The sequence below is a fragment of the Artemia franciscana genome, chromosome 19 (genome assembly GCF_032884065.1).
Source record: "Artemia franciscana chromosome 19, ASM3288406v1, whole genome shotgun sequence".
NCBI classification, from domain to species: Eukaryota; Metazoa; Arthropoda; class Branchiopoda; order Anostraca; family Artemiidae; genus Artemia; species Artemia franciscana.
In genome coordinates this window covers 3,903,712-3,930,886 of record NC_088881.1, presented here as the reverse complement: position 1 = coordinate 3,930,886, position 27,175 = coordinate 3,903,712, and the positions used below count along the sequence as shown (strand labels likewise).

Below are 27,175 nucleotides of genomic sequence, written 5' to 3'. Positions count from 1 at the left end.
ATCTTCTTTTTCAATGTATGTATTTGTTTTTATCTTTTTTTTGTATTAAGGGAGGGGAGGATCCTTAAGGGAGGAGGGTATTTTATATTGATTGTTTTGCTTTTGCTGACTATCAGTATTATACACACTTTGCTCCAGCTGGGTTTTCAGCAGGTAGTTATTGGTGGTTGGTTGATTGTTATCTTTTTTTTTAGTGTATGAGTGTGTTTTTACCTTTTTTTATATCAAGGGAGGGGAGAGATCCTTAAGAGGGGATATTTGATAATGATTGTTTTGCACTTACTGACTATCACTATCGTACACACTTTGCTCTGGCTGGGTTTTCAGCAGGTAGTTATTTGGTGGGTGGTTCATTGTTATCTTCTTTTTTAGTGTATGAGTGCGTTTTTATCTTTTCTTAATATTAAGGGAAGGGAGAGATCCTTAAGAGGGGATACTGGTTATTGATTGTTTTGCACTTGCTGACTATCAGTATCGAACACACTTTGCTCCGGCTGGGTTTTTAGCAGGTAGTTATTGGTGGGTGGCTGATTGTTATCTTCTTTTTTGGTGTGTGTGCTTTTATCTTTTCTTATACTAAGGGAGGGGAGGAAACCTTAAGGGGGAGGGTATTTGATATTGATTGTTTTGCACTTGCTGACTATCAGTATCGTACACACTTTGCTTCTGCTGGGTTTTTAGCAGGCAGTTATTGGTGGGTGGTTGATTGTTGCCTTCTTTTTTAATGTATGTGTGTATTTTTATCTTTTTTTGGATTAAGGGAGGGGAGGAATCCTTAATGGAGGAGGGTATTTGATATTGATTGTTTTGCTTTTGCTGACTATCAGTATTATACACACTTTGCTCCAGCTGGTTTTTCAGCAGGTAGTTATTGGTATCTTCTTTTTTAATGTGTGTGTGTTTTTATCTTTTTTTATATTAAGGGAGGGGAGGGATCCTTAAGGGGGAAGGGTATTTGATATTGATTGTTTTGCTTTTGCTGACTATCAGTATCATACACGCTTTACTCCAGCTGGGTTTCTCCAAGCAGTCTCGTCCATAAATCTTTGGCAGGGGGGGTATTTTACTTTGATTGCTTTAGTTTTGCTGACTATCAGTATCGTCCACACTTTGCTCCGGCTGAGTTTTCAGCAGGTAGTTATTGGTGGGTGGTTGATTGTTATCTTCTTTTTTAGTGTGTGCGTGTGTGTGTTTTTTTTTTATCTTTTTTTATATTAAGGGAGGAGAGGGATCCTTAAGGAGGGGGCATTTGATACTGATTGTTTTGCTTTTGATGACTATCAATATCATACACACTTTACTCCAGCTGGGTTTTCAGCAGGTAGTTATTGGTGGGTGTCAGTGCAGTCTTGTCCATAAATCTTTGGAGGGGGGGGGGAATTTTACTTTCATTGTTTTGTTTTTGCTGACTAAAAGTATCGTACACTTTGCTCCGGCTGTGTTTTCAGCAGGTAGTTATTGGTGACTGGTTCATTGTTATCTTCTTTTTTAGTATGTTTTTGTGCTTTTATCTTTTTTTATATTAAAGGATGGGAGGGATCCTTAGAGGGAGAGGGGGCATTTGATATTGGCTGTTCCGCTTTTGCTAACTATCAGTGTCGTCCATACTTTGTTCCACCAGAGTTCTTAGCAGGAAACTGAAACGACAGGGAATTTGTAATTTTTTAGAATAGAATTTGATTTTAGTTCTTAGATTACTGGTTGTATTTTAAAAATTAAATTTTGTAGCACCTGATGGCGGCATGGGAGGTAGCTGGGGTACAAAAGTGACTGGTAAAAAAGAAGTTCCAAGGCTTGAAAATAGTTTTAGGAACTATTTTAAAATATGTTAATTCTTTAGGGGAGAGGTGCCCCACACCAATTGGTACCTTAACTTATACTCCAAATAAAATTCATTACACTTGCGACCAGTTGCAAAATACAAAAAACAACAACTAGGAAGTACAGACTCTTCAAGCAAAAGCGGCAAATTTTCTTCCTAGCTTTATCACTGATGAAAAGCTTTAACCTCCAAGCCCGTGATTAGTTTCTAGTGTTCTTCGTTATTAGTTTTTAAGCATGTAACATGGAAGAAACAAATTATTTATAGTCAACTATTGTGTCAGGAGTATTTTTTTTATACCGAATTGATTAGGAAATATGGCCGCCTCAAGTACCAGAATTATTATCGATACCACAAAAAAGGGAAATATCCTTCTAATGGTATCAGAATAACGAATTGTTCAAGAATCAGGACATAACGCCGGAATCAGGATTAGAATCAAAATCGGAAATAATTCTGACACCATTCCATTACAAATCCCACTATTTATTTTCGTATGAACGTTATAAATAGATATATTTGAGGGGGCGCTCACTTTCCGCCACCAGGTATACATCTTAGAATGCCACATGTACAGCTGGGTTATGCCATGCTTGACACAGTTAAGCTACGCTTGGCACAGTCCCCAAATCAGTTGGCACAGTCCCCAAATCAGTTGGCACAGTTCTGCCACGCTTGTCGCGCGCGATTTTTAAAATCTTAAAAATCTAAAAAAATCTTAAAAATCTAAAAATCTTAACCTTAAAAAATCATGGTCGGTGATAAATATACAAAAATTATTTCTTTTCAATTTAAGCCAATTTTCCCTCTTTAAAATTCTCCTTGCTTCCGTTTTTTGGACTAAAAATATTTTGAAATTAAACTAAAAAAGCCATGGTCGTGTTCTATCAATAAGGAATTCTCACTAATTCAAAATAAGAATAAAAAATAGTACTTGTTGGAGCACAACGCTGATTTTGAGGGTCCATCATAGTTTCAAGGAGAACCATACCCCTTGTCTGTTCAGTAGATTTGACTTTCGGTGTTGGCCTTTTCTGCTGCTCAGTAGATTTGGCTTTCGCTATTGGCCTTTTCTGCTGCTCAGTTTTTTTTATCAACGGCTCCAATTTTCTACCACGTGGTTCTGGTTTTTTAAACTCTTTATTGGCTTCAGAAGTGCTCAAAGATTCAGTTTTCTTATTAGTCTGATTCAGAGCAGAACAATACCCAGCGGGCAGGCAGTTTTTCTTCAGTATGTCCTTTAATGTCCCCCTTTTTAGCTTCTTCTGCGGTGGTTCCATAGCGGGAGGTCGTGGCAGCGCTGACTCGCTGCAAGAACCGAGCCTTCGCTGGCAGTCATCCACAAGGGCTGTTCGACTAGCACGTTCTTGAGCATATCTTGTCTCTAGATCCTGATTGGCTTTTTGCGCTTCTAAAAGCATAATATTCAAAAAGCATAAATAAATCAAAATAAGCACAATATTATAATAAAAAAAAACATAATTATAAAAGCATAATATCAAAATAATATTAATATTAAAAGTGTAAACCAAGAGTTGTCAGAAAAATATTTATTTTTGGATTTATTAAAATTAAAGATTCGGTTTATTTTGCTCAATTAATTTATAACGCTTTCTTATAGAATATAAAAACTATGCAAAAATAATAAAAAATATTATAGGAAACAATTTTTTTTTCATCAAATCAACTGTTTAAGCTACAGGACAACCTTTAATTGCGTCAAAAGTCAGACACAACAGGCTTAGAAAGGACAATACAAGGATAGCTTACCAAATATTCTCCTAATAAAGAATATATTTTATTCTTAAAACGGTGGTGCAAAGATACTAAAACATAAGTTGTGATCATTCAGGTAAATAATAAAACAGATAATATAATTTCATAACCTTGTTTAAAATTAACCTATTATTAACCTTATATCTGAATAATAGGCAAGTATTAAGTATATATATATGCTAAACTACTATTTTAACTAATTGAACATTTATAAAAATTAAATAATTACAAAATAGCTGAAATAATAAACAAAGTAAAAAAATATTTTTTATCAGCAAACATTTTATATTGAGGTAAATATTTCAACTACAATCCAAACCTTAGTAACACCATCGAAACCTTTAAATGACATCAGGGAACTAATATTTCGTTGATCTAGATCTTGGATTGACTCTAGGCATACAAATATACAAAAACATCAGTTTTATCTATCACATCATCTTTTCAAGGGAAGGGATGCCCTCTTTTCGTCTCAGAAGTCGTAATGAATCTAAATAGAATGGACGGTACTGGGAAAAATTAACAAATATGCTGTTAAAAAAATACCCTTATTAATACAGTGGTTGTTTTAAGTTACTGCAAGTTAAATTGTTGTCATTCGTTGAGATCATTTTTTAACCAAGCTGTAAACATACATATTAAGAGGATTCGATACCTCAAAATCATTTTGCGAGTCTCAGCGATGGCTGACTGTTTCATAGATAAATGGGACATTGGTAAATTTTTCTAGTACTATAGGGAACACCCAAAGTAATTTTGGAAAAAATCAACAGGGGACTCAAATGCGTAAACAGTTCGAAAAACTAACGGGAAAAAAATTATGGTAAAAATTTCAGAGACTGTTGAAAGGGATGTTAAACCAAACCGAACATTATGTGCAAGCAGGATGTCCAGGGGGTGCGTCAGCAATATCTAAGGAACAGGTAGGGGGTTTTAAGTTGAAATTTTCAGGGAATTTTAACTGGGATGTTGAACTAACAACAAAGCACTATGTGCCGACAATTACTAGCTGGTACTAGGGTACTTGGGTATTATGGCGGAATGTTCAGAGAACTTTCAACTGAATCAATTACACCATATGCAAGGAGGTTGTCAAAAGAACAACTTAGTGTATTAAGTTGAAACTTGCAGGGCATGTTGAGAAGCATGTTGAGGACCAAAAGACACTATGTGGGAACCACTGCTACTAAAACTGCTATTACTACTACTACTAACACAGCTACAGTGACTATGACCACGACTTTTGCGACTGGGATAACTTGCAACTGGAACTGTGACTGCTGTGACCTCTGACTTTTGCGACTGCAACAATTTGGTGTAACTACTAGAAACTGCGACTACTGATAACTGCAACTTCTTGCGACTATGCTTGTTTAAACTTTCTGCGACCGTGACTGTTAGGAGTTAACCTTTCAGAAAAAGTTAAGAAGGATGTTCAACCAAATCAAAATACACTATGTTTACCCAGATTGTCCGTAGGATTTCTATGCCATATCTCAGGCACATAAGCAATACGTAACGGTATTAATTGGTAAATTTCAGGGCATGTTGTTGGTATGCTGAAGTAAATCAAAAGAAAATATGTACATTCAAGGCTATCAAAACGGATTATAAGCAATATTTCATGAACGTAAGGGATTTTAAGTTGAAACTTTAAGCCCGTTGAGGGGAATAGTCGGTTAACATTTGTCTATACTGACGGTGGTCAGCATAGGACTGACCAAAACTGTAACGTGACGGTAATCCTAATGGATTCAACTCTATAATTATGTAAGCAACAACTATCTACATTTTCAATCAATTTAGTGAAACAATTTTCCACAAGCCCATCTACCCAAAAGTTCTATAGTACAACTATTATCGAAATTCCTTGCAAAATTTTGCCCAATATATAAAGAGAAAATCAGAATCTTGATTCCCAAGGAAAAAAAAAAAAAAAAGTTTCCTTTTCTTTTTATTAACGAATTGAATCGCCTTTTCCAGGTGATTCACCCTTTTCAGGATAGGATCTTCTTTTCCACTAGTGATTCACCTTTTCCAGAAGAAGATCAAATCTTTCAAAGTAGTATTGTGAGATCCAATCCAGAATCTTAGTAAAGATGTCAAGTTACCTTCTCCCTTTTGAATAGTTTTTTAATAGATATGGGTTCCAAAGTCTTCGCGTCCCCAAAATGCTAACCTTTTACTGGCAAAAGAAATGGCTATAGATACTATCGGCTTCAAAAGTTATGTTTCTCTTGACTTGAAGGACATATCTTGTGTCAAAAGACTTATCAAAGGTTGGAACATCTGCGTGGCCACACACATAACATACACACAACACGGAACATACACACAACACGGAACATACACACAACACGGAATATACATTCCTTTTGCATGGAATCAGTGCCATATTTTACGTCTTCATTATCTCGGAAAACTTTCCCCGTGTCTTTTAATTTTTTAATGTTTATTTTACTAATTTTCCAGTACATGAGCTTTGCTTCCAAACAGCGGTGCGGAAAAAGAGAAAAAACTTGGCGCGGGGGGGGGTCAACCCTTACTCCTCTTGTTACGCTCCTACAGAGGCATCATTCAACTCTCTTATTAACTTTATAGGACTATAAGATGTCACTTTTACAACATAGACAGACGAAATGCCATTTGATTTAGTGCAACACTTCCTCGGGGTTAACTTCGGGGTTACTAAACCACTGCTTAGTATTTTTATCTTAATGCTCTTGGCCATCCCTGAGACATTGCATAAACCATTTTGGCAACAAGGATACACAGAACATCTTTTGATTTAGTTCAGCGTCTTGCTCAACATTCCCTGTATGTTTCAAATTAGTACACAAAGCTTTAAGATTTTGCAAATACGCCCTTTTGACAACTTCCCTGTATGTTTCCTTTCCCTGTATGTTTCAAATTAGTACACAAAGCTTTAAGATTTTGCAAATACGCCCTTTTGACGCCCTTTTGATATCCTGGATGCATATAGTGTCTTTTAATTTAATTAAAAATTTCAATCGAAACTTCCTGACATTTTAAGATTATTACTCTAGGCCGTTTCTGAGACATTGCATATACACTCCTTTGACAGCCAAGACACACATAGTGCTTTTAGACAAGTTCAACAGCCCCTCAACACCCTCTGGAAGTTTCAACTAAATATCATTAACTGATCCTAAAGTAATACAGACATAACGTTATCTACAGCCTGAATGTATATGGTGTCTTCTGATTTAGGTGTCCTGATTAGCCAAAGTTGCAGTCACAAGATATCGTAGAAACAGTCAAAAGTAGTCACAGTCGCAAGGAGTCAAAAGTAGCCAAAATCAAAAGCCGATGAAATCACCAAAACAACCACAATTAGTCACGATAATTGTGACTAATCGATAATTGTCAATGACTTTTGACTCCCAAAAAGTCAAGTCATTGACAAGGTTATTTCCAGGAGAAAGATGAGTGGAAAAACCAAGAGCTCTGCCCCTAGGATTGAAGAAGATAAACCCTTTTTGTCATTACCTTATTAATATAAGGTAATGACAAAAAGGGTTTATCTTCTTCAATCCTAGGGGCAGACATTTTAAGCTCCAAACTCACTAAACTTGGCTTTAAGTTGATTTTTCCTTCTGGAAGGACTGTCTCCTCTTTCTTGAACAAAGATAAGGATAAGATTACTTCAGATCCACCAGGGGTATATGAGATTCCTTGTAGCTGTGGTGATACCTATATACGTTGTACCATGAGACCTGTACATCACCAATTAAAAGAACATGCTGATTCCATTGATGCCTGCCGTAAAAAGACAAAGCTACAGGAGGAAGATAGTTTTTCTACATTGGCCCATCATATTTTTGAAAAACCTTCTCACTCCATTAAGTTTGACCAGGCCCAAATTATTGCTATTGTCCCACGAAAATCAGAGAAGCTCTGGAAATTGCTAAAAATAAACCAGCCATCAATTTGGGAACCCATCACCCATAGACTGAAAACTCACAAAAAAATCCACCTCTCTCCTACAGATCCAAACTCTTTAAGATCTACTAGGATAGTGGCCATCAATGCCTCTACTAAAATTCGGGACATCTCACAACAATAACTCCAGGTTCAACTCGTTATTAGTGTGGTTCAGTGTTTTTAGTTTTATTTATTTAGTGATTTTAATTTCTGGCAAGAGATTTGAATTTGAGCCTGATGATGACAGGCACAGGTCCTCTCGAAATTATCGTTTGAAAAATCTATCACCTGACATCCATAGCTTAGGTAAGCTTATTTACTATCTATCATTATTATGAATAAGAGTCAGGTTGATCTCACAGAATTATTTTGAACAAAATGGCAATCTCAATCTTATTTTAGTTTTGCGTTTTGTTTTAAGGTTTGGTTGTTTATGTTTTGTCAGTTTTATTCAGCACTAGGGACGGTCAAGCGGAGGTCTTGACCGAAATACTTGCATAATTTTTTCCCTGGCTGTTATTGTCCTCGTTTTCTCTTTTTTTTCGCAATTTTAAATGTTTCATCATGATTACCCAGTGTGGTCTCAGAAATTATTTACGTCTAGTTTACAGGGAGCATCTGACCAAGTCTATATTCTTAATTATTTTGATTTGTCCAAAAAACGCGATAACCTTATCAACCAACAAGATTTTTTACAACACAGTAGAGTAAAGAGAATTCTTCCGAAATTTCTTCGCTTCCGCCTAAATTGACCTAGGCAATCCAAAAGGCAATTTAGTGACAGAGATTATTTTTAGTGATTAATACACATTTTAAAAGACAAAAAACGATGTTTTTTCTTAGTAGCACAATTTCAAAAACTCAACATTTTCTACAGCAAAACCTTTCACCGACAGATTTTCACCAGATTTGTAAAATAACTCAAAATACCTTTCGCCACGACTTTTGTATGGCTAAGGCTCGCTTACCAGAACAGTTTGGAAAATTGGAGTATGAAAAATTTCGAAATTCCATATGCTTTCTCTCCAGATTCTGTCCTGGTTCGGTCATTGAGAACCTATCTTCTAAAGTTCTTACACCAGTAAACCAATGTTTTGTCTAAGGGACCTAAATTTTGCTTGCCTCACACGAAAGTAAATTTTCAGAGGTAGCCTCCAATGTGGAGGCGAGTATACTTGGTTCACGAGGTGTTGTGAAAAATCCACATTTACGTCAAGGAGATGTGGTTAGGAATATTCTCGATTTAACTCCGTATTCCTCAAGGTAAGAAAATCAAGATACACAAATTCTCAAAAATGTAAGAAAAGAGCCACAAATCATTATCACCAGGGCTGACAAAGGAAATAAAATTGTTATCCTTGACAAAACTTCACATGATAAAAAAAGTTACAGATATTTTATCCAACACTCATACTCATAAGCCTATAGTTTCGGACCCCATCGACAAACTCACCCATATAGTACGAGGGGAGCTAGGAATTTCGCCAACTGAAAGACTTATTACTCCACAGATATATCAATTATTTTATTCTAAAGGTTGCTCCGCTCCTAAATTTTACGATCTCCAAAAAAAAAAAAAAAACGCGCAAGGATGGAGTTCCTTTACGCCAAATTGTCACTTCTTATAGCTCTCCGGCTGCCAGATTGGGAAAATGGTTGTCCAAAAAATTAGAACACTTCTGCAGATCCAAACTTTATCCATTAAAAATTCAGTTCACCTTGTTGAAAAATTAAAAAACCTTGAAATAACGCGAGCTAAGACCTCATATGGCTCATAAGAGCTCACTTGTGACGAGGTCGAAAGAGCCAAGAGGCAAGAGCTCATATGGTCTGAGCAGAAGAATCAATAGATTGCTTTAAAAGGAAAATCAGAGGCTTAATGCCGGTCGGGATTTAAAATAAGAGCTCTGAGTCACGATGTCTTTCTAAATATCAAATTTCACTAAGATTCGGTCACCCATTCTTAAGTTAAAAGAAACTCAATTTTTCCAATTTTTCCAAATTAAGAACCCCCAGCTCCTCCAAATGAGAACAGATCCGTACCAATTATGTCAATCTCATATCTATAACTTGTACTTATTCTTCCCATCAAGTTTCACCCCGATCTCTCCACTCTAAGCGATTTCCAAGATTTCCAGTTTCTAAGATTTCTGGTTCTCCATCCAACCCTCTATGTCCCCGGATCCAATTCGAATTAAGAATGGAGCATCTGAGACATAAGATTCTTCTATAAATCAAGTTTCATTCAGATCTGATCAGCCATTCGTAAGATGCCTCGATTTACACGTTTTAGAAGAATTCCGGTTTCCCCCTCCAGCTCCCCCGAATGTCATCAGATCTGGTCAGGATTTAAAATGAGAGTTCCAAAGCACAAGATACTTCTAAATATCAAATTTCCTTAAGATCTAATCATCCGTCCGTAAGTTACAAATTCCACATTTTTTTTTAGTTTTTCCGAATCACCCCCCCCCCACTCCACCAAAGAGAGCGGATCCTGTCCAGTTATGTCAGTCACGTATCTTGGACTTGTGCTTATTCTTGCCACCAAGTTTCATCCTTATCTCTCCGCTTTAAGCGTTTTCCAAGATTTCTGCCCCCCCCCCCAATGACGCTGGATCCGGTCGAGATTTAAAATAAGAGATCTGAGTTACGAGGTCCTTCTAAATATGAAATTTCATTAAGATCCAATCACTCCTTCGTGAGTTAAAAATACCTAATTTTTTCCAATTTTTTAGAATTAACCCTTCCCCCCTAACTCCCCCAAAGAGAGCGGATCCGTTCCGGTTTATGTGAATCGCGTATTTAGGACTTGTGCTTATTTTTCCCACCAAGTTTAATCCCGATCCCTGCACTCTAAGCGTTTTCCAAGATTTTAGGTTCCCCCAACTCCCCCCAAAGAAACCGGATTCAGTCAAAATTTAAAATAAGAGCTCTGAGACACGATATCCTTCCAAACATCAAATTTCATTAAGATCCGATCACTCCTTCGTGAGTTAAAAATACCTCATTTTTTCTACTCTCCAGATTTAATCCTCCCCCAACTCCCCCAAAGAGAGCGGATCCGTTCTGGTTATGTCAATCACGTATCTAGGACTTGTGATCATTTTCCCAACAAGTTTCATCCCGATCCCTCCATTCTAAGCGTTTTCCAAGATTTAGGTTCTCCCCCAACTCCCCCCAATGTCATCTGATCCGGTCGGGATTTCAAATAAGATCTCTGAGACACGATATCCTTCCAAACATCAAATTTCATTGAGATCCTATCACTCTCTCGTAAGTTAAAAATAACTCATTTTTCTAATTTTTCAGAATTAACCCCCCCCCCCCTTAGTTCTCCCTTTGACAATGAGAAGGCTATTCTCAATGATAATTTGAGAAATGTTCTTCGTTTTAAACAAAATATAATCAACGGTCGAAGCGCTGGAAGCACTAGTGGGATTGAACGTGTCATTTTTGCAAACTCCCCCTGGCTTCTCATTAGACAATTGTATATTTCTTTACGCATCCTTTGTCGAGACATCAAGAGTTGGTAATAGCAATGTCCCCTACTACGCATTCTTCAACAAAAATGAACACATCCACATGTGTCATCCTCATGAATCCTCATGAACACATCCACCACTTCAATATAAAGCACCTTCAATATATTCCAGGTAACACTTCGTATTTGGAACTCTGTCAGGTTAACATTAAGGAATGAATTGGGTGAGCCTCTAGCAATAACAAAAGCTTTGACTGTGATTACATGTCATTTTTGCCCTACTCAGTGAAATGGTTAATAGAAAAAATATTTTTGTTTGTCCTGACATCGATTGCTATGTTGCTACACTTGGACCACGACAATTGGGTCATGGAATGGACTATTACAGGGGTCACTCGTCAATGTCAATGGTCTCAGCAATTGGTTTGCTAAGTTGTTTCACTTGATTGCCATTGATTGTCAGTTGCCAAGTTCATTGCCAAGCAGACTGGAATAGAAGAGAATTTCCGTATGTTCTCAGGGGAGTTTTACCAAGTCAGACCGCAGTTAAACGAGAGTAAAACTAAATTCCAGGTTTTTACCGTCGTAGCCAAGTAGCCAGTAGCCCATACCGCCATAGCCAAGAGCCATTTGTTTGTCTCTTTGTGCTTATGCAGCTCACGAACCACCGTGTGCTTATGCAATCACCTTACCTACCTTGGAGTACTAATTTGGAAAAAACAATTGTGTCAATACAAACTCATTTGAAATATTTCTTTTTCGAATAAAACTAGAAATACTTATGGCCCTTTAGTTGCTATGAAATTTAAGTTTAGTCACCACATCCTAGAATCTATTCCTGGGATTTAGGACCGTATCTTAGGATCCGCACTTGCTATTCACATTTTTAGCAGCTTTTCAAACGGAGTGATATTGGTGATACAGATTGCTGTAATTTTGTAGGTATAACAATCGAGTTATAACCAATACAGTGTTTGGTCATAAAATGGCCCGTAAGTTAGCATGGTATTCACGTGATTGTAAGACAGCACACCTAATTGATTATCCTACTGTAAACCAAAGACTGGCAGGGTAATACAAGATACAAGGGTACAAAGGAGCGCTATTACTGATGTTAAAAGTAAAGACCACCACCTAGTGGAATCTGGGGTTAATCTAAAGCTGAAATTTCGAAAGAGTAACTGCCTCCCGGTAAGTTATGATGTCGGTAGACTCCAGGATGAAAATTTGAGAGAAACTTTTCAGGAAGAGATGAACACTAATATGCAGAATTTAAAATTTGATAATGTGAAAGATAGATGGAATAATTTTAGCAAAACGATTTTAGTAGTTGCTGATGGTGTCTTAGGGAAGAAAATTAGAAGCACAGATAGGAATATTAGTGAAAAACCTTTGTGTAAAGTGGCTTGTGTAAGAATTATCTGAGTGATAGATCAAATGAAAACAAAAGGGATGTAAAGAAGGTGGAGAAAGCATTAAAGCAGGAACTAAAGGAGTGTGAATTTCTGGCCTGTCAAGGACCTGGAAGATGCATCTAGACACCATAATAGCAAAAAAATTTTACTGACATGTTAATAAATTGAAAGGGAGTAGCCAATCAAGACTTGGTCCAGATAAAGATAAGAACGGGGCCACAATTAGTGAAAAGGAAAGAGTTAGAGATTGGCAGAACATTCTGAGATTGAGCTAAACTGAGACAGAGTTACAGGAAAAGATATGGAGGAAAATGGAAAATTTGTGATATCTTGGACGTAAAGGAATTTTTTTTGCTAGGAGCGATAGTACTAAAAGGATTAAAAATAATAAGACTCCAAGTACTGATGGTGTGGTAAATAAGCTTCTTAAACATGGTGGCTCTGAGGTTAAAAATAAGTTACTGAAGATCATGAATATGATTTTCGAAAATGAGGAATTCCTAGCGATTCAAGGAAAACTTTAATTAAACCACTGTATAAGAAAGGTGATAAGAGTGAGTGTGGCAATTATCAAGGCATTAGTCTGGTCTCTGTAGCTAGTAGATTACTTAGTAACATGATATTTATTAGACTAAGAGATAATATAGACAAAGTCATACGAGAAGAACAGTGAGTTTTAGAAAAGGTAGAGGATGTGTCAACCAAAATTTTACTCTTAGGTTAATAATTGAGAAGTGCTGAGTTATCAAAAACCTCCGGTGCCCAGTTTTATAGATTATATGCAAGTGTTTAATTCTATTGATAGAAGAGCTTTAGCGAAGATCTTATCCTTGTATGGCATACCAGACAAATACATTAAAGTGACTAGTGCTATGTGCGAGAATAACAATGCTGCGGTTAAGGTAGAAAATCAGGTTAGCAGCTGGTTTCGAATAAAATGAGGAATTAAGCAGGATTGTGTTTTATCCCACTTTACATGGATAATTTTAGCGGATTTTGTCGGAAGAAGCACTGGAAAGGTAATGGGACACCCAGAATCAAATCGGGAGGGAAAACTTTTCCTGCACTCAGATTTGCTGATGATTTAAGCATCCTAGATGAAAGTGTGAGCAAAGTGAATGAGCTTTTAGGAGGGTTTGCGAGTTCAGGGAGCTAGAATAGGTTTAAAAATTAGTCACCAGGGCTAAGAATAAGTGAAGAGGAAAATATCAAGTTAGGTAACGAAAAGATTGATCAGGCGGACAGCTTTACTTACCTTGATAGTATTATTAGTAAAGACGGTGGGAGCAGCGAAAATGTTAAAAATAGAACAGTGAAGGCTCAGTGCGTTCTTTCACAGTTAAAAAAGTTTTTGAAGAATGGGAAAATAAGTCTGCAAACCAAAAGTAGAACTTTGGAATGGCATTGACCAAATATTGTTTTGAAGCATGGGCGCTCGAAAAGCGGATGAAGACTTGCTAGATGATTTTGACAGAAATTACCTGAGGATTGTTCTAGGTACCCGGCTGACTGACAGTATTTCCAAAAATAGGCTGTGCAAAAAGTGTGGGTCAATCCCACTTTCTAGGCCTATAATGAGAGAATGGTTGAGATGGCTAGGGCAAGTTTTATGGACGAAGGATGTCAGATTATCAAAGATTGTCCTTTTCTGCCAACCGTATAGTGCTATACGGAAAGCAGGTCGTCCGTGGTTGGGGCTGGGGGATGTCCTAAAGAAAGATTAAAAGAAAATGGGAGCTTCCTGGGAAGGTGTAAACAAGGATGCTCTGAATAGATTGGGATACGGGAGGAGTATGGGTAGCTGTACTCGGGCGGCTTGATGCAGTGCTTGAGTTGTTGGTAGTGTTAGCAGTAGATATTGGTGGTACTGGAAAGGGTTTGTCCAAATACGCAAAATACCTGGTTCGGCTGCCACTTTGGACTAGCAACAGCACTATATCAACCAAATATGGAGTCACTAGCCCTTTAGATGCAATCCAAAGAAGAACTGAATCGGTTCCAAAGCAGAAAATTTTTATTCTACTTCCTTGAACGTCTTTCTATAGGCTGGCCATTAATTAAGTGTTGATTTTATATTCATTGTGTCTTTTTTCCCCTACTCTGTCAGTTGTGTGATTTGGTACACCACGATGGACAATGAAATCTTACTTAATTACAAGGATTTTACAAAAAAACTACCTGGGAAAGATATAGTTTTGCAATCAGAAATAACAGAAGGAAAAAGATAGGGCCTCATTTTTGGCAAATAATTAGATGCTCTACAACACCCAGCAGCTCTTTGTTATGATTTCTCAAATCCCATTCTAACCCATTCTAACCAAAGCACTAATGTTTAGACATCACCACTTTCGGCCAATCGGTACTACCTAATAGTTAAATTCAAACTCTAATTAGTAAGAAATTACTATTCTTATCTTTAAACTCACCTGCTCTGTCCTCCTCTTCAAACTCATCAAGGATTGCTTGAGATAAATCAGGGAAAAATCCCTGGTCAACCGATTCAAATTTACCTCTAGGACCTTCGCTTAATCTACTGCTAGGACCTGCCACAGTTGCAGCAGCCACTTCTATTGTATCATCACTATCATCACTATCGCTGTCATCACTATCAAGAGTTATTTCTTCAATAGCACTGTCATTGCTTGAACGAATGTTGTCTAAGAGAGATTTATCGTCTTTGGCATTTGACAAGATTGTATTCTGTAGCATTATATTCATATTGTTCTCGCCATTTCCATTAAGAACAAGATTTTGGTCTTCAGATGCAATTTGCTGAGAAATTTCTTCAATCCACTGTGTAACATCATCGTTTGAATCACTGTCATATAAAACTTCTTTTTTCAAACGAAATCCTTCGTCAAGGTCATCCGCCATAGTCAGAGGACTTCGTCCATCATCACTTTTACTACAATTAGATTGTTCATCGTCAGAATCTTCAATCACTATCACATCTACTTGCGAATAGCCCGATGAGTCGAAATTAGGTGGCTTAGGACGAATAGACGGGATGTATTCTAATTTTACTTTATTCAAGTCGACAGAATTCAAACTTTCACTTTGAACACTTATAGTTTTACATGGAGAGGTTAAACTTGTTTCATCAGGATTAACACCTGTAAATTTGTTTTGGATAGTTGGATGTCCAGACACTACTCCACTAGATTCGTAAGATTGTTTTTCTGATTCCTTGTCCAAAAGTCTCCTATACCCTCCTGAGGTACTCGGTTGACTCATGTCAACGACCATTTTATTAACGAAATTGCGATGACAAACAGAAGAAGTTTGAGGATAAGTCACTGGCTTTGGAAGACTTCGCAATCCTGGCAAATCAGAAAGGTCAGCTATCTCAATCTGGTTTTCATCTATAAAACTTGGTAAATGCATTGCCTCAAACTGCTTTTTCAATATTGAACGTTCATAATCAGTAACAGCAGATATATTTTCGGTTTTCGTGGAAATTCCTGCTTCTGGAACTGCTGGAAGTTCCTGGAATAGCAATTAAACCTACTTAGAGAAAATTAAAGGGCGATTTCTACACTATAAGTATATCAAAAAGCAGTTAAAAATTAGTTAGAAGCAGATTTTTCCCAAATCAAGTGAAAATGACAGTAAAAATGAAAAATGAGTCATATAGTACCATAAAGGGCAAAGACATACTTAAGACAACTTATCCGTTTCTCTGGATGCTTGAATTATATAGGCTTATCTTGGTTTTGACTAGATTCTCCCTGTCCCATACCAAATTACGCCCCTGGTCCACAGAGGCATATTCGGGACCTTTTGACTGCTTGTAAATTTTTGGAACAGGGATAATAGATGAAGATATAGAATATTGTGCAAGATTTTTTAAATCTTTTTTTATTTTCGTATTTGCACTCCTGTTTCTGCTGGAAGTACATACTAGATTTTGTAACTATAATGATCTGCACTAGATATTGACCGGGAAATTTGCTTTTATACTTTTAGATATTAAGCCGTATCATTTAAATATATAGCAGATAGATTCGGAACTGCGCCATAGGACTTGCGAGGTCATAATTATCGGAGGTTTACCCGTTACCCGGAAATAATGGGAATTGTGACGTATCGTGGAGAGGTCCAACCAGCAAACGGATGTCCCAAATATTTAGTGGTAATAGTGGATGAAAACCTTTCTTTCCTTCCTCACATCAATGCTGTAGAATCAAAGCTTTCTAGGAATCTGGGTATCATGAAGAAACTGAAGCACACATTCCAACGTAAAACCCTAACCCTTCTCTACAAAGCGCTCATTAAACCCCACTTACAGTATTGCGCAACAGTATGGCAATCGACGTTCAAATCCCGTCTGAAAAACTGGATTCCATCCACAAGAGTGCCTTGAAGATCAACAAACACAGAAGATTATTTGTCGCTGAAATCGGTGTTTGAACTTTCCTACTTGGTTTTTGCTTTCAGATTCTTCTGCGGCTTGCTTCCACCGGATTTATGAATCTATTTCATTTGGTAGTCGGACATCATCTTCCAATTGCAAGACTATCTGCACAGATCCATATTCAACATAGTGAACAGTGAGGTCGGATTTTTCGCCTGACATCGTCTGCTCTAAGGCATATAATACCCTTCCGCTTAAACTGAGACGTAGGAGCTCCCTTGGTTCTTTCACAAAGAGAATAAAAAATTATATTGTTTTGAAGTAGATTAAATTGAATAAACATTTTAAATAAATAAGAGACTTTAGTCATTATTGAGTATTTTTTTGTGGGGATTGGAGTGGTTTGCTCCTGGATAAAAAAGTGGACACCTGTAAGGATGATTTTGTTGTAGGGGCCATGGTTGTAGCGAGAAGTGGCGGGAGAGCCATAGTGCGTAATTAGTTGTGAGGTGATAAGAGACTCAGCATGCATTTTAGCATAGAAACGAGAGATTATATATGTTATGACTGTAAATTTTTTTTTAATAAGCCCGAGTGAACTGAACTGAACTGACTGAACCATCCTTAATGCAATGCCGAATTTTTATACAGATACCAAGTTTCGGCAGAGAAAACCTGTGCAGCCAAACTAAAACTGAAATAAAAAAGGTAAGAGCAATTACCCACAAGATTAGCGTAAATGATTAGTATCTATCAACAAATTTGATTCTTTCAAGCTTAAGGTTTAAGCTTACAACACTTTCAAAGCTTAAAGAGATCAGCTGAAATAAAGAAATAAATATACATAAAATAAAACTTGTTTTATAATACCTTTGCATTTGTAACTCAGTTATCTATCGTTATCTAAGTTATAATCGTTATCTATTAACGAATTTGACTTTTTCAGGCCTGAAATTTAAGCTTATAACACTTGTCAAGCTTATAAAGATCAGTTTGGATAAGGAACCAAATAAGTATAAGAAAAGATTTACTTTATAATACCTTTGCATTTGTAACTAACAATACGTTTATTAAAACCCGAGAGGGAAATTTAACCCAGGTTTATGATTTAAGAATTAAACTTAAAATGCTTATAAGCTGAAAAATTCTTGACAAGTTGAAACAGCCAAGCTTAAATAAACAGGACTATAAAAACTTTAACGAGAATTAAGGTAAAATTCTGGACAAGGGGCTTTCGTTGAAAGTATGTAGACTAAATTTATCACCAGGAAAAGTTTAGAAATTAATTTGAAATTCTCATGGGGTGCTGAATGACCTCGTGGTCATTGGGGTGCTGAAACCTCACGGTTTCATGGGGTGCTGATGTACCTCAAATTTTGACCTGGAAGGAGAGACAAAGGTCGATTGAAAGAAACTATTCATGCAGGTTAACATAACCTCCTCGACCTTAGATAGAGATCAAGCTGAAAATTTTGGAATGGTGGGAGGTGTTGTACGCTAGGGTTTATGCCGGGTTAAGTAGATTCTAAATAGATGCAAGCGTCACTTTCACTTTAGTTTCTGGGGTATTTTATCATTTTCTAGGAATATATTGTGGGTTTAGTTTGGGTATATGTCAGTTTGGGTATATATAGATAAGGGGAGTGATTTCATTAGTGCAGTTGAATTTCGAGTTCAGTTGAGTAAACTATGTTGAGTATATTTTGATATAATTATGTTTCTAGTTTAGTTATGTAAAATAAACTATAGTAGTAGCCAAGCTCTCGCTTTCGTTCAGGCGTAGGATTGAGAACCAACAAAAGGTACTATATGACCAACAAGATTATAGTACATAATAGAGGGGGCAAGTGTTCTTTATATTTTGCACTTATACAAACTCGATGTGAAGGCAGAAAATGCATGTCTCCATTCCACTTAGCAGTATTGGTGCTTTTATTCTAAGGAGCACTTTAAATTTATTCACGGTGAAGTAGAGAGGTGGATTAAAAGACCAGTATGCTCACCCAGGCTCTTAGAATAGATTATTTGTTGATATCTCAGTAACGACCGGAGAATCTTTCCTCAGAAATATAGTTTAAATTTGCAGGGAACTTTCTGGGAGGGAAAAGTGACTTTAAATATTATATTTACGAAAACGATTAGTAGTTAATTTAGGAGACAACCTTTAATTTCCTAAATATTTATTCGTCCAAAACGAATGACTTTTTTTTGTTTTTTTTTTAATTATGATACACACGTAAGCTAATGAGTCAACAGAACCCTTTTGCATAGAGAAAAAAAAATATTGTTACGCCTTAAAATGAGCCAAGAAGTTTATTTTTCTGAACCGCTGATCCTAATCCTAAAACTTTTGTTGAGACCTGTAACTTGACTTCGAATAATACCGATCTTCCCAGAACATACAAAAAAAGGCGTTAAAAATTGTCACTGCAGTCTGTTTGAAAATGAAATTCACCAGCGTCTTGGTCAAGGGGCTCCTAGACTGAAAAAAAAACATTGAAACCAATTTTGGCTGTATCGGTTTGTTATTTCAAAAATGGGGATTATCTCCAAAAGAATCATATATTTTTTTTCGTAGAAGAGCTCGTAAATTAAGTTCCATGTAGACACAACCAGCTACACCTCAATCAAAACAATATTATTTAGAAAATTGGCTGTATTGATATGCTACAAATTTTTCTGAACAGAATTCAGCTTCATAGCAGTTTCAACTGTATGATCATACCTTTACCTCTATTTATAATTTCTAGTCCTTTATTTGGATTATTCTGAGAAATACCGTTTTTCTGTCACACTTAAACGGCATTCAGAAGCTTGACTCAGTCACAGACCTAAGTCTGTTACCATCCGTGTTCGTGACTGAGTCTTGAATGTAACTGGTAGAAATTTGACTGTGATTGGTTCATAGTTCAATTATATAGAACTTAAAGACTTAGTTCAAGACTGAAGTCAGTGCATATTTCCCTTGAATCTCACTTTGGGTATTTGAATAAACGCGTTTTGACCTTCTAGTAGAGGCTTATTTATTTGACTAATTATTTTACTTATTTTTTTTCTTCTGAATGACAATAGGACTTAAACACGGTCAAGGAAAATAGGGAAAAATCTCGCCCTGAAAATTCTCCGAAATAGCAAAATTATTCAACTTACCAAAGGTACAGGCTCAACTTCCATATCAGTCGTTGTTTCCGTAGATACTTCCTACGGGAAAAAAACCACATAAAAAATTAATAAAATAGATATACCTAAATTTGATTGCTTTTACAAATTCTCCTGTTTAGAATGACTCAGCTTTACGAGATATTCAAATACAAGAGGTATTTATTTTGAAAAAAAAATGTCTCTAACAAGCCAAGATGAGCTGACTTTGCATTTCGAAATAAAAAGAACAAACAAAAAACAAAAACAAAACAAGAGCTAAGAGCTCATATGGCACTTGTGACGAGGCAAGAAGAGCTAAGAGCCAAGAGCTCATATGGTATGAGCTCTAACAAAATTCTAAGAATCAATAGATTGATTTAAAATCAAAATCAGAGGCTTAATGCCGGTCAGGATTTAAAATAAGAGCTCTGAGTCACGATGCCTTTCTATATATCAAAATTCATTAAGATCCAATTTTTCTAATTTTTCCTCTCCCTTTATCCCCCCAGATGGTCGAATCTGGGAAGACGACTTTATCAAGTCAATTTGTGCAGCTCCCTGACACGCCTACCAATTTTCATCGCCCTAGCACGTCCAGAAGCACCAAACTCGCCAAATCACTGAACCCCTCCCCCAAACTCCCCCAAAGAGAGCGAATCCAGTACGATTCTGTCAATCACGTATCAAGGACATTTGCTTATTCTATCCACCAAGCTTCATCCCGATTCCTCCACTACAAGTGTTTTCCAAGATTTCCCCCTCCAGATCCCCACAATGTCAAAAGATCTGGTCGGGATTTGAAATAAGATCTCTGAGACATGAATTCCTTCTAAATATCAAATTTCATTAAGATCCCATCACCTATTCGTAAGATAAAAATACCCCAATTTTCACGTTTTCCAAGAATTCCGGTTTCCCCCTCCAACTCCCCCCAATGTCACAGGATCTGGTCGGAATTTAAAATTAGAGCTTTAAAGCACAAGATCCTTCTAAATATCAAATTTCATTAAGATCTGGTCACCCTTTCGTAAGTTACAAATACCGCAATTTTCAAAATTCCCCCCCTCCAACTCCACCAAAGAGGGCAGATCCGGTCCGGCTATGTCAGTCGCGTATCTTAGACATGTTTTTATTCTTCCCATCCAGTTTCATCCTGATCTCTCCGCTTTAAGTATTTTCTAATATTTCCGGTCCCCCCAACTACCCCCCCCCCCCAATAACGCTGGGTCCGGTTGAGTTTTAAAATAAGAGATCTGAGTTACAAGGTCCTTCTAAATATGAAGTTTCATGAAGATCCAATCACCCCTTCGTAAGTTAAAAATACGTCATTTTTTCTAATTTTTCAGAATTAACACCCCCCCCCCCCAATAGAGCGATCCGTCCTAATTGTGTAAATCACGTATGTAAGACTCCTGCTAATTTTTCGCACCAAGTTTCATCCCGATCCCTCCAATCTAAGCGTTTTCGTGATTTTAGGTTCCCCCACCCCAACCCCCCCCCAATGTCACCAGATCCTGTCGGGATTTAAAATAAGAGCTTTGAGACACGATTACCTTCTAAATATCAAATTTCATTGAGATCCGATCACCCGTTCGTAAGTTCAAATACCTCATTTTTTCTAATTTTTCATAATTAACCCCCTCCCCCCAGCTACCCCAAAGTTAGCGGATCCGTTCCAGTTATGTCAATCATGTATCTATGACTTGTGCTTGTTTTCCCACCAAGTTTCATCCCAATCCCTCCACTCTAAGTGTTTTCCAAGATTTTAGGTTTCCCCATCCCAACCCCCCCCAAATATCACCATATCCGCTTTAAAAATTTGTCTATGAAAGATTTTCTTAAGTACCTTTAATGACGTCATCGTCATAACAAACATGACAACAACTAACTTCATGACGACATGATGACATGACGTCACTCGACAGACATAACCCACAGACAACTTATTTATATATATATATACTAGCTGTTGGGGTAAGTCGCGCGCGTAAGTCGTTACGCGCCATTGTAGTTGTGTCCCTGTGTCCCACCTGTGAATAGAGATAGATAGATAGAAAGATATATATATATATATATATATATATATATATATATATATATATATATATATATATATATATATATAAATATATATATATATATATATATATATATATATATATATATATATATATATATATATATATAAATATATATATATATATATATATATATATATATATATATAGATATATCTATATATATATATATATATATATATATATATATATATATCATGAAAAGAGAAATCACCAATGCTACAGCACAAACACAAACAAAAAAAAAAAAAAAAAAAAAAAAAAAAAAAAAAAAAAAAAAAGGAGACAGAAGGAGAAAAGGAAGACTGTTTTCCTAAATTAGTGATTAATATAGACCAGCACTTGAATGAGGCCTTAACCCTACTCATCCATACAATCACATAGGTCAAACAGCATAGCCACACACAATCAACCATAAAGAATAATCCATGGACAGGCAGTCATGTCGTCAATAAGTATAAGTCGTCATTTACCAAACCATAGAAAAAATAATATAGACAAATAATTCAGAGGCAACACCCAACATAAGGGCTCATCAGGAGAATACACTGGCCTATATAGGGTTTCGCCACTCTAAATTCTCTACCCAGCACAGTGTTGTGGCTACCACAGAATATCCATGGCATCCCCGCGTCAGGTATCACCCCCAAAATACATGTCTATGAAAAAAACAGCAAATGTAAAACAACCAAGTAAAACCAAAACAAGCTTATCCTGTTAATATATCCCTCCCTTTAGCAACAATAGGTAAACTAAATATTATAAATTTTACCAAATCACAAATATTAACACATTGCAAAAAACCTGAATGAACTAAACAATTATATAATTCATCTTTACCATGTGGCTAATTTTTTAAAAATTCCGCTCAAATAGAAACACAATTCAAAATAAATGGCGCTGTGACAACATTTCTCGAACCTCCGAAATTAGTCAAAAATTTCTTTAAGTATTTCTAGATAATTTTTTTGATATTTATTTAAAAGTTCGTTATAATGAAAACTAAATTTTTTAAATTGCCAAGTTAATTTATTTGCAGAAAAACCTCTAGATATCAATTTTTGGCTTAAGATTTTACATCTATTTTTAAAATCAATATAATTACTACAAATCCTTGCATAACGAAGTAACTGTGAGAAAAACGCTGAATATGTGATATTTGAGTGTATATTACTTTCAGGGAATGGGAAACTAATCACTTCAAAATCAAAATCATCCGTTTTATTATACATTTTAAAACTTAATTTATTATTATCACAAATATTAATATTTAAATCTAAGAAATGATCTTCATGACCAGCGCCATGACTAGGCTCAAGAATAAGCTCTGATGGATATATATTTTTAGAAATATCAATGAAATCCTTACAATTTAAGACCAAAATATCATCTAAATATCTTTTATTATTTGACAAAGCATGTTTTAAATTAATTGGATTATTCTTATCCATCATATATTTATATTCTAGTTGACTTAAAAACAAGTCAGCTATAAATGGGCTGGCATTCCCCCCCATGGGAATTCCATAATTTGCTTGTACAAATCACCCCCAAATCTTATATAAGTATTGTATAAAACAAATTCCAATAACTCAAAAATCATATCCAAGCTGTAACATCTCAAGTTAACTGTAGTATTAAAGCAGTTTGTCCATATGGCTTTTTTATTATAACTGTCTATTTTTAAGAACCTTTTACTAGATAAGAGGAAAGATTTCTTTATAACAGTTTTTAAATTATCTAACACTAAATTGAGTGATAAATTAGTATACATTGTCGCAAAATCGAAAGACTCAATTCTTTTAGCTGAAACCATTGTTAAAGAATCTATCACCTGCAGTGAATTATTAACACTCCAATATGGATTAAAATTCGAAAATTTTTTAATACCAGAACAATAGGTTTTAAGTTTATTTACAATTTCCTTTAAAATTAAAGAGAGGTCAGTAGCAGCAATGCGGGTTGGACATTTAGCTGCTCCAGCAATAAACCGTGGTTTAGGGGGATTCTTATGAAATTTTACAGTCCAATATAGGAAAGGGAACTTTTTATCATTGTCATTTATTTTAATATTAAAATTTTTAAAAAGTATTTCTTCAGTCTTTTCAATTAAATTCTCATCCTCTATATTTACCTTTTCATAAACATTAGTTGTGCCTAACTCCCTTTTTAAGATATCACAATACAGCTTCTGACAAATTATGGCAAAATTATTATTAGCTTTATCCACTGGCACAATTACAAATTCATTCTTTAGATTAGCAATTGCTTGTTTAATCTTCGCATTATAAAATAATGATTTAGTGTTACTATTTTTTAAGTTAGAATATATTTTATTTCTTACTCTACTAATAATTAAATTCTTCCAACTTTGAAAACTCTCTTTATTTTTATTCTCTTTCTTACACCACTTATCAATAAATAAATCAAAATCATTTTCCAAGCCATCAAGAACACTCGATGGTTTCAGATGATGAGAAAGACGGAAATTTGCCCCTTTATTCATTATAATTTGAAGATCATCTTGCTTTATTATTGACAAGTCCCCTGTTATAACATGTTTGTAAGTAGGATTTACAAATGGGCCAAGTTGCTTACAATTACAAACCGGTTTCCAATTTATATTGCTATCTAGTTTTTTTAGTATTAAATTATAATTAAAAATAATTTGCCCAATAGTTTTTGAAAATTTATAAGTTAAAACTGGACTATCATTATAATTTAAATTACTAGGAAGGGCCTGTTTCACATGCCGCTGATTTAAAATTTCTGGTGAATTAATATCTTCAATCTGCTTACAAGTAAAATGGGAAAAACAATCCGTATTCAGATCTATACCTCATTATTATAATGATGTGTCCCTGTGTCCCGGTCGTCATTTATATTCCCTGTGTCCCGGTCGTCATTTGTGTCCCGGTCTGTAATTTCTATTCGAACAATCCCTGTGTCCCGGTCGTCATTTATATACCCTGCCTGTGCCCCCGGCGTCCCCGTTGTAGTTGTGTCCCTGTGTCCCGGTTGTCATTTATATTCCCTGTGTCCCGGTCTTGATTTGTGTCCGGGTGTCCCAGTCTGTAATTTCTCTTTGAGGTTCCCGGTCGTCATTTATATTCCCTGTGTCCCGGTCGTCATTTGTGTCCCGGTGTCCCGGTATGTAATTTCATCAGTTGACAAACATGACGTCAGTCGACAAACAACTTCATGACGCATACAGCTCAATCCTTATAATGACGTCAGTCGACAAACATCTCGACACACACACACAGACAACTTATTTATATATATATATATATATATAATGTGTGTGTGTGTAAAACTGACTCAAGAATATTAACACATAACAAGACTGAACAAATTATATTCTCGTACGTTGAGCCAAGGTGTCATGTGATGAAACCGGAAAAAACATACATGTAAAAAATATTAAAACTAACAAAACTAATTGTCATTTTTTTTCTTTTTTTGGTAAGGCAGGGGACAAAAATTTTTAATATCTGAAGGTAAAGCAGCGAATGGGGGAATAAGTTAGGTAAGGGCTTAGAAACAACCTGGGGCTGGCGGAATCTGGGCGCTGAGGGTCTTGATGGGAAATTATTTTGGCTAATTATTTTCCCTGATTTAACCACTGTTTGAACTACAATATTTCAAATTTGTGCAAATATTCTGATAAAGTTTTATACGCTGAAAACAATCAGACACTTATCCCTCGTTGATAATGACTGTACACTGTCATTTAAGGCAGGGTGGACTCTCAAGGAGTCTTTCTATACCTCCCATGTTAAACATTTGGAGTTTGCCTGACGTTCCCGATTTAGTGATCTCGGCGTTTTCTATTTTAACAAATAGAAAAAAATCTGGTGAATATTTTGATCTAATCAAATCTCAAAGCCGGCAATTATTTTTTTCACAATTCCAAAATAATTATAAAACTTGTTTCGGGTTTGCATTCTAGATTGATATGCTTGACATTGTTGTTGTGGGGTATCAAAAAATAGAGCAAAAAATATTCTATTCAACAATCAGAAACTTATTTCTATAATATATACTTGTTGGCTGCAGTCCCATCAAATACTTTACATATTTGTGTTCTGAAGTCAAAAATTCCTTTCAAAAGACTAGATGCAGCTGTTATCGGATTGCGTGGGAATACATGAATTAGACCAAGGGACTAACGACTCGGATTGTTCTTGAGCGGATCAGTGAAGTATTAGTTTACTTGTAACCGCTGTTACCAGAAATTGTCGACGGAAGGTTGCCAAGAAGTATGGAGATACGGGAACTGTTTATATGAATCCAATTATGCTAGCTGTAGGTAGTTACTGTAGCTATGTGTAATTACTGTCTTATCCGAACACAAATTCAGATATACAAATACACAAGCAGCACTCAAGCTTTCAAACCCCTCAAGCCCAAACTTCTCATATTTGTTTAGCGGAGGCGGCGAAGAAAACTGATAACTTTGTCTTTGACTGATTTGCCGCATTTGAAAAAGAATTGACTGGACAGTAAAATGTCTGGACTTCCGCTAGGCCTTAATTTATATGCTTATCTTCGTTTATGACAATTCTTCATCAAATTTCCTTGACAATCAGGGGCTGGCGGAATCTGGGCGCTGAGTATCTTCAGGGGAATCTAGGGCGATCTAGTAACAAGATAATAACAAAATATCAAGCTAAAATAATAACAAAAAACAAAAAAAAAGGAAAAAAGAAGAGTGACTTACTGTTTTGACATCTTTGACAAAAAATACTTTGAAGACAAAGTGCTCTTTTTCTATGATGTTGGAGACTTGCAGCTGACAACCAATCCAAATCAACGACCCTACTTCTACCCTGGTCCATTGACCCTTAGAAATCTGTCGGTTGTTTATATAAGTTCCGTTCATTGTCTAGAAGACGAAACATACTTGTGATCTTTTGGAACAAACTAAATCCCATGAAAAATGAAACTAATTGATTAAAAGACAAAACTGCTTCGAATTCTAATAATACGGGTTTGGACTTGGTAGAAAAAGAAGGGATTTTGAATCAGAAGTTACTAGGATTCTTATGCAATACCCTCTCCACGAAAAAAAGCAAATAAAAATTTAACTGAACAATTAAATAAAACAATTAAACATAGTTTACATAAAAACAATTAAACATAGTTTGCATAATAAAAATA

At 35.9% G+C, this 27,175-nt stretch overlaps 1 protein-coding gene across 2 annotated transcripts in view; it reads right to left on the bottom strand.

Moving 5' to 3' along the window:
* LOC136039172 (probable helicase senataxin) overlaps window positions 1–27,175 on the bottom strand; it is a 133,775-nt gene that overhangs the window by 44,854 nt on the left and 61,746 nt on the right. For both annotated transcript variants that reach the window (XM_065722686.1, XM_065722685.1), the window contains exons 4-7: window positions 26,736–26,900; window positions 19,944–19,994; window positions 14,866–15,925; window positions 2,757–3,233 (exon numbers count right to left, since the gene is read on the bottom strand). In XM_065722686.1, coding sequence (XP_065578758.1) covers window positions 2,757–3,233; window positions 14,866–15,925; window positions 19,944–19,994; window positions 26,736–26,900 — 1,753 coding nt within the window. The remainder of the gene's footprint in view (window positions 1–2,756; window positions 3,234–14,865; window positions 15,926–19,943; window positions 19,995–26,735; window positions 26,901–27,175) is intronic.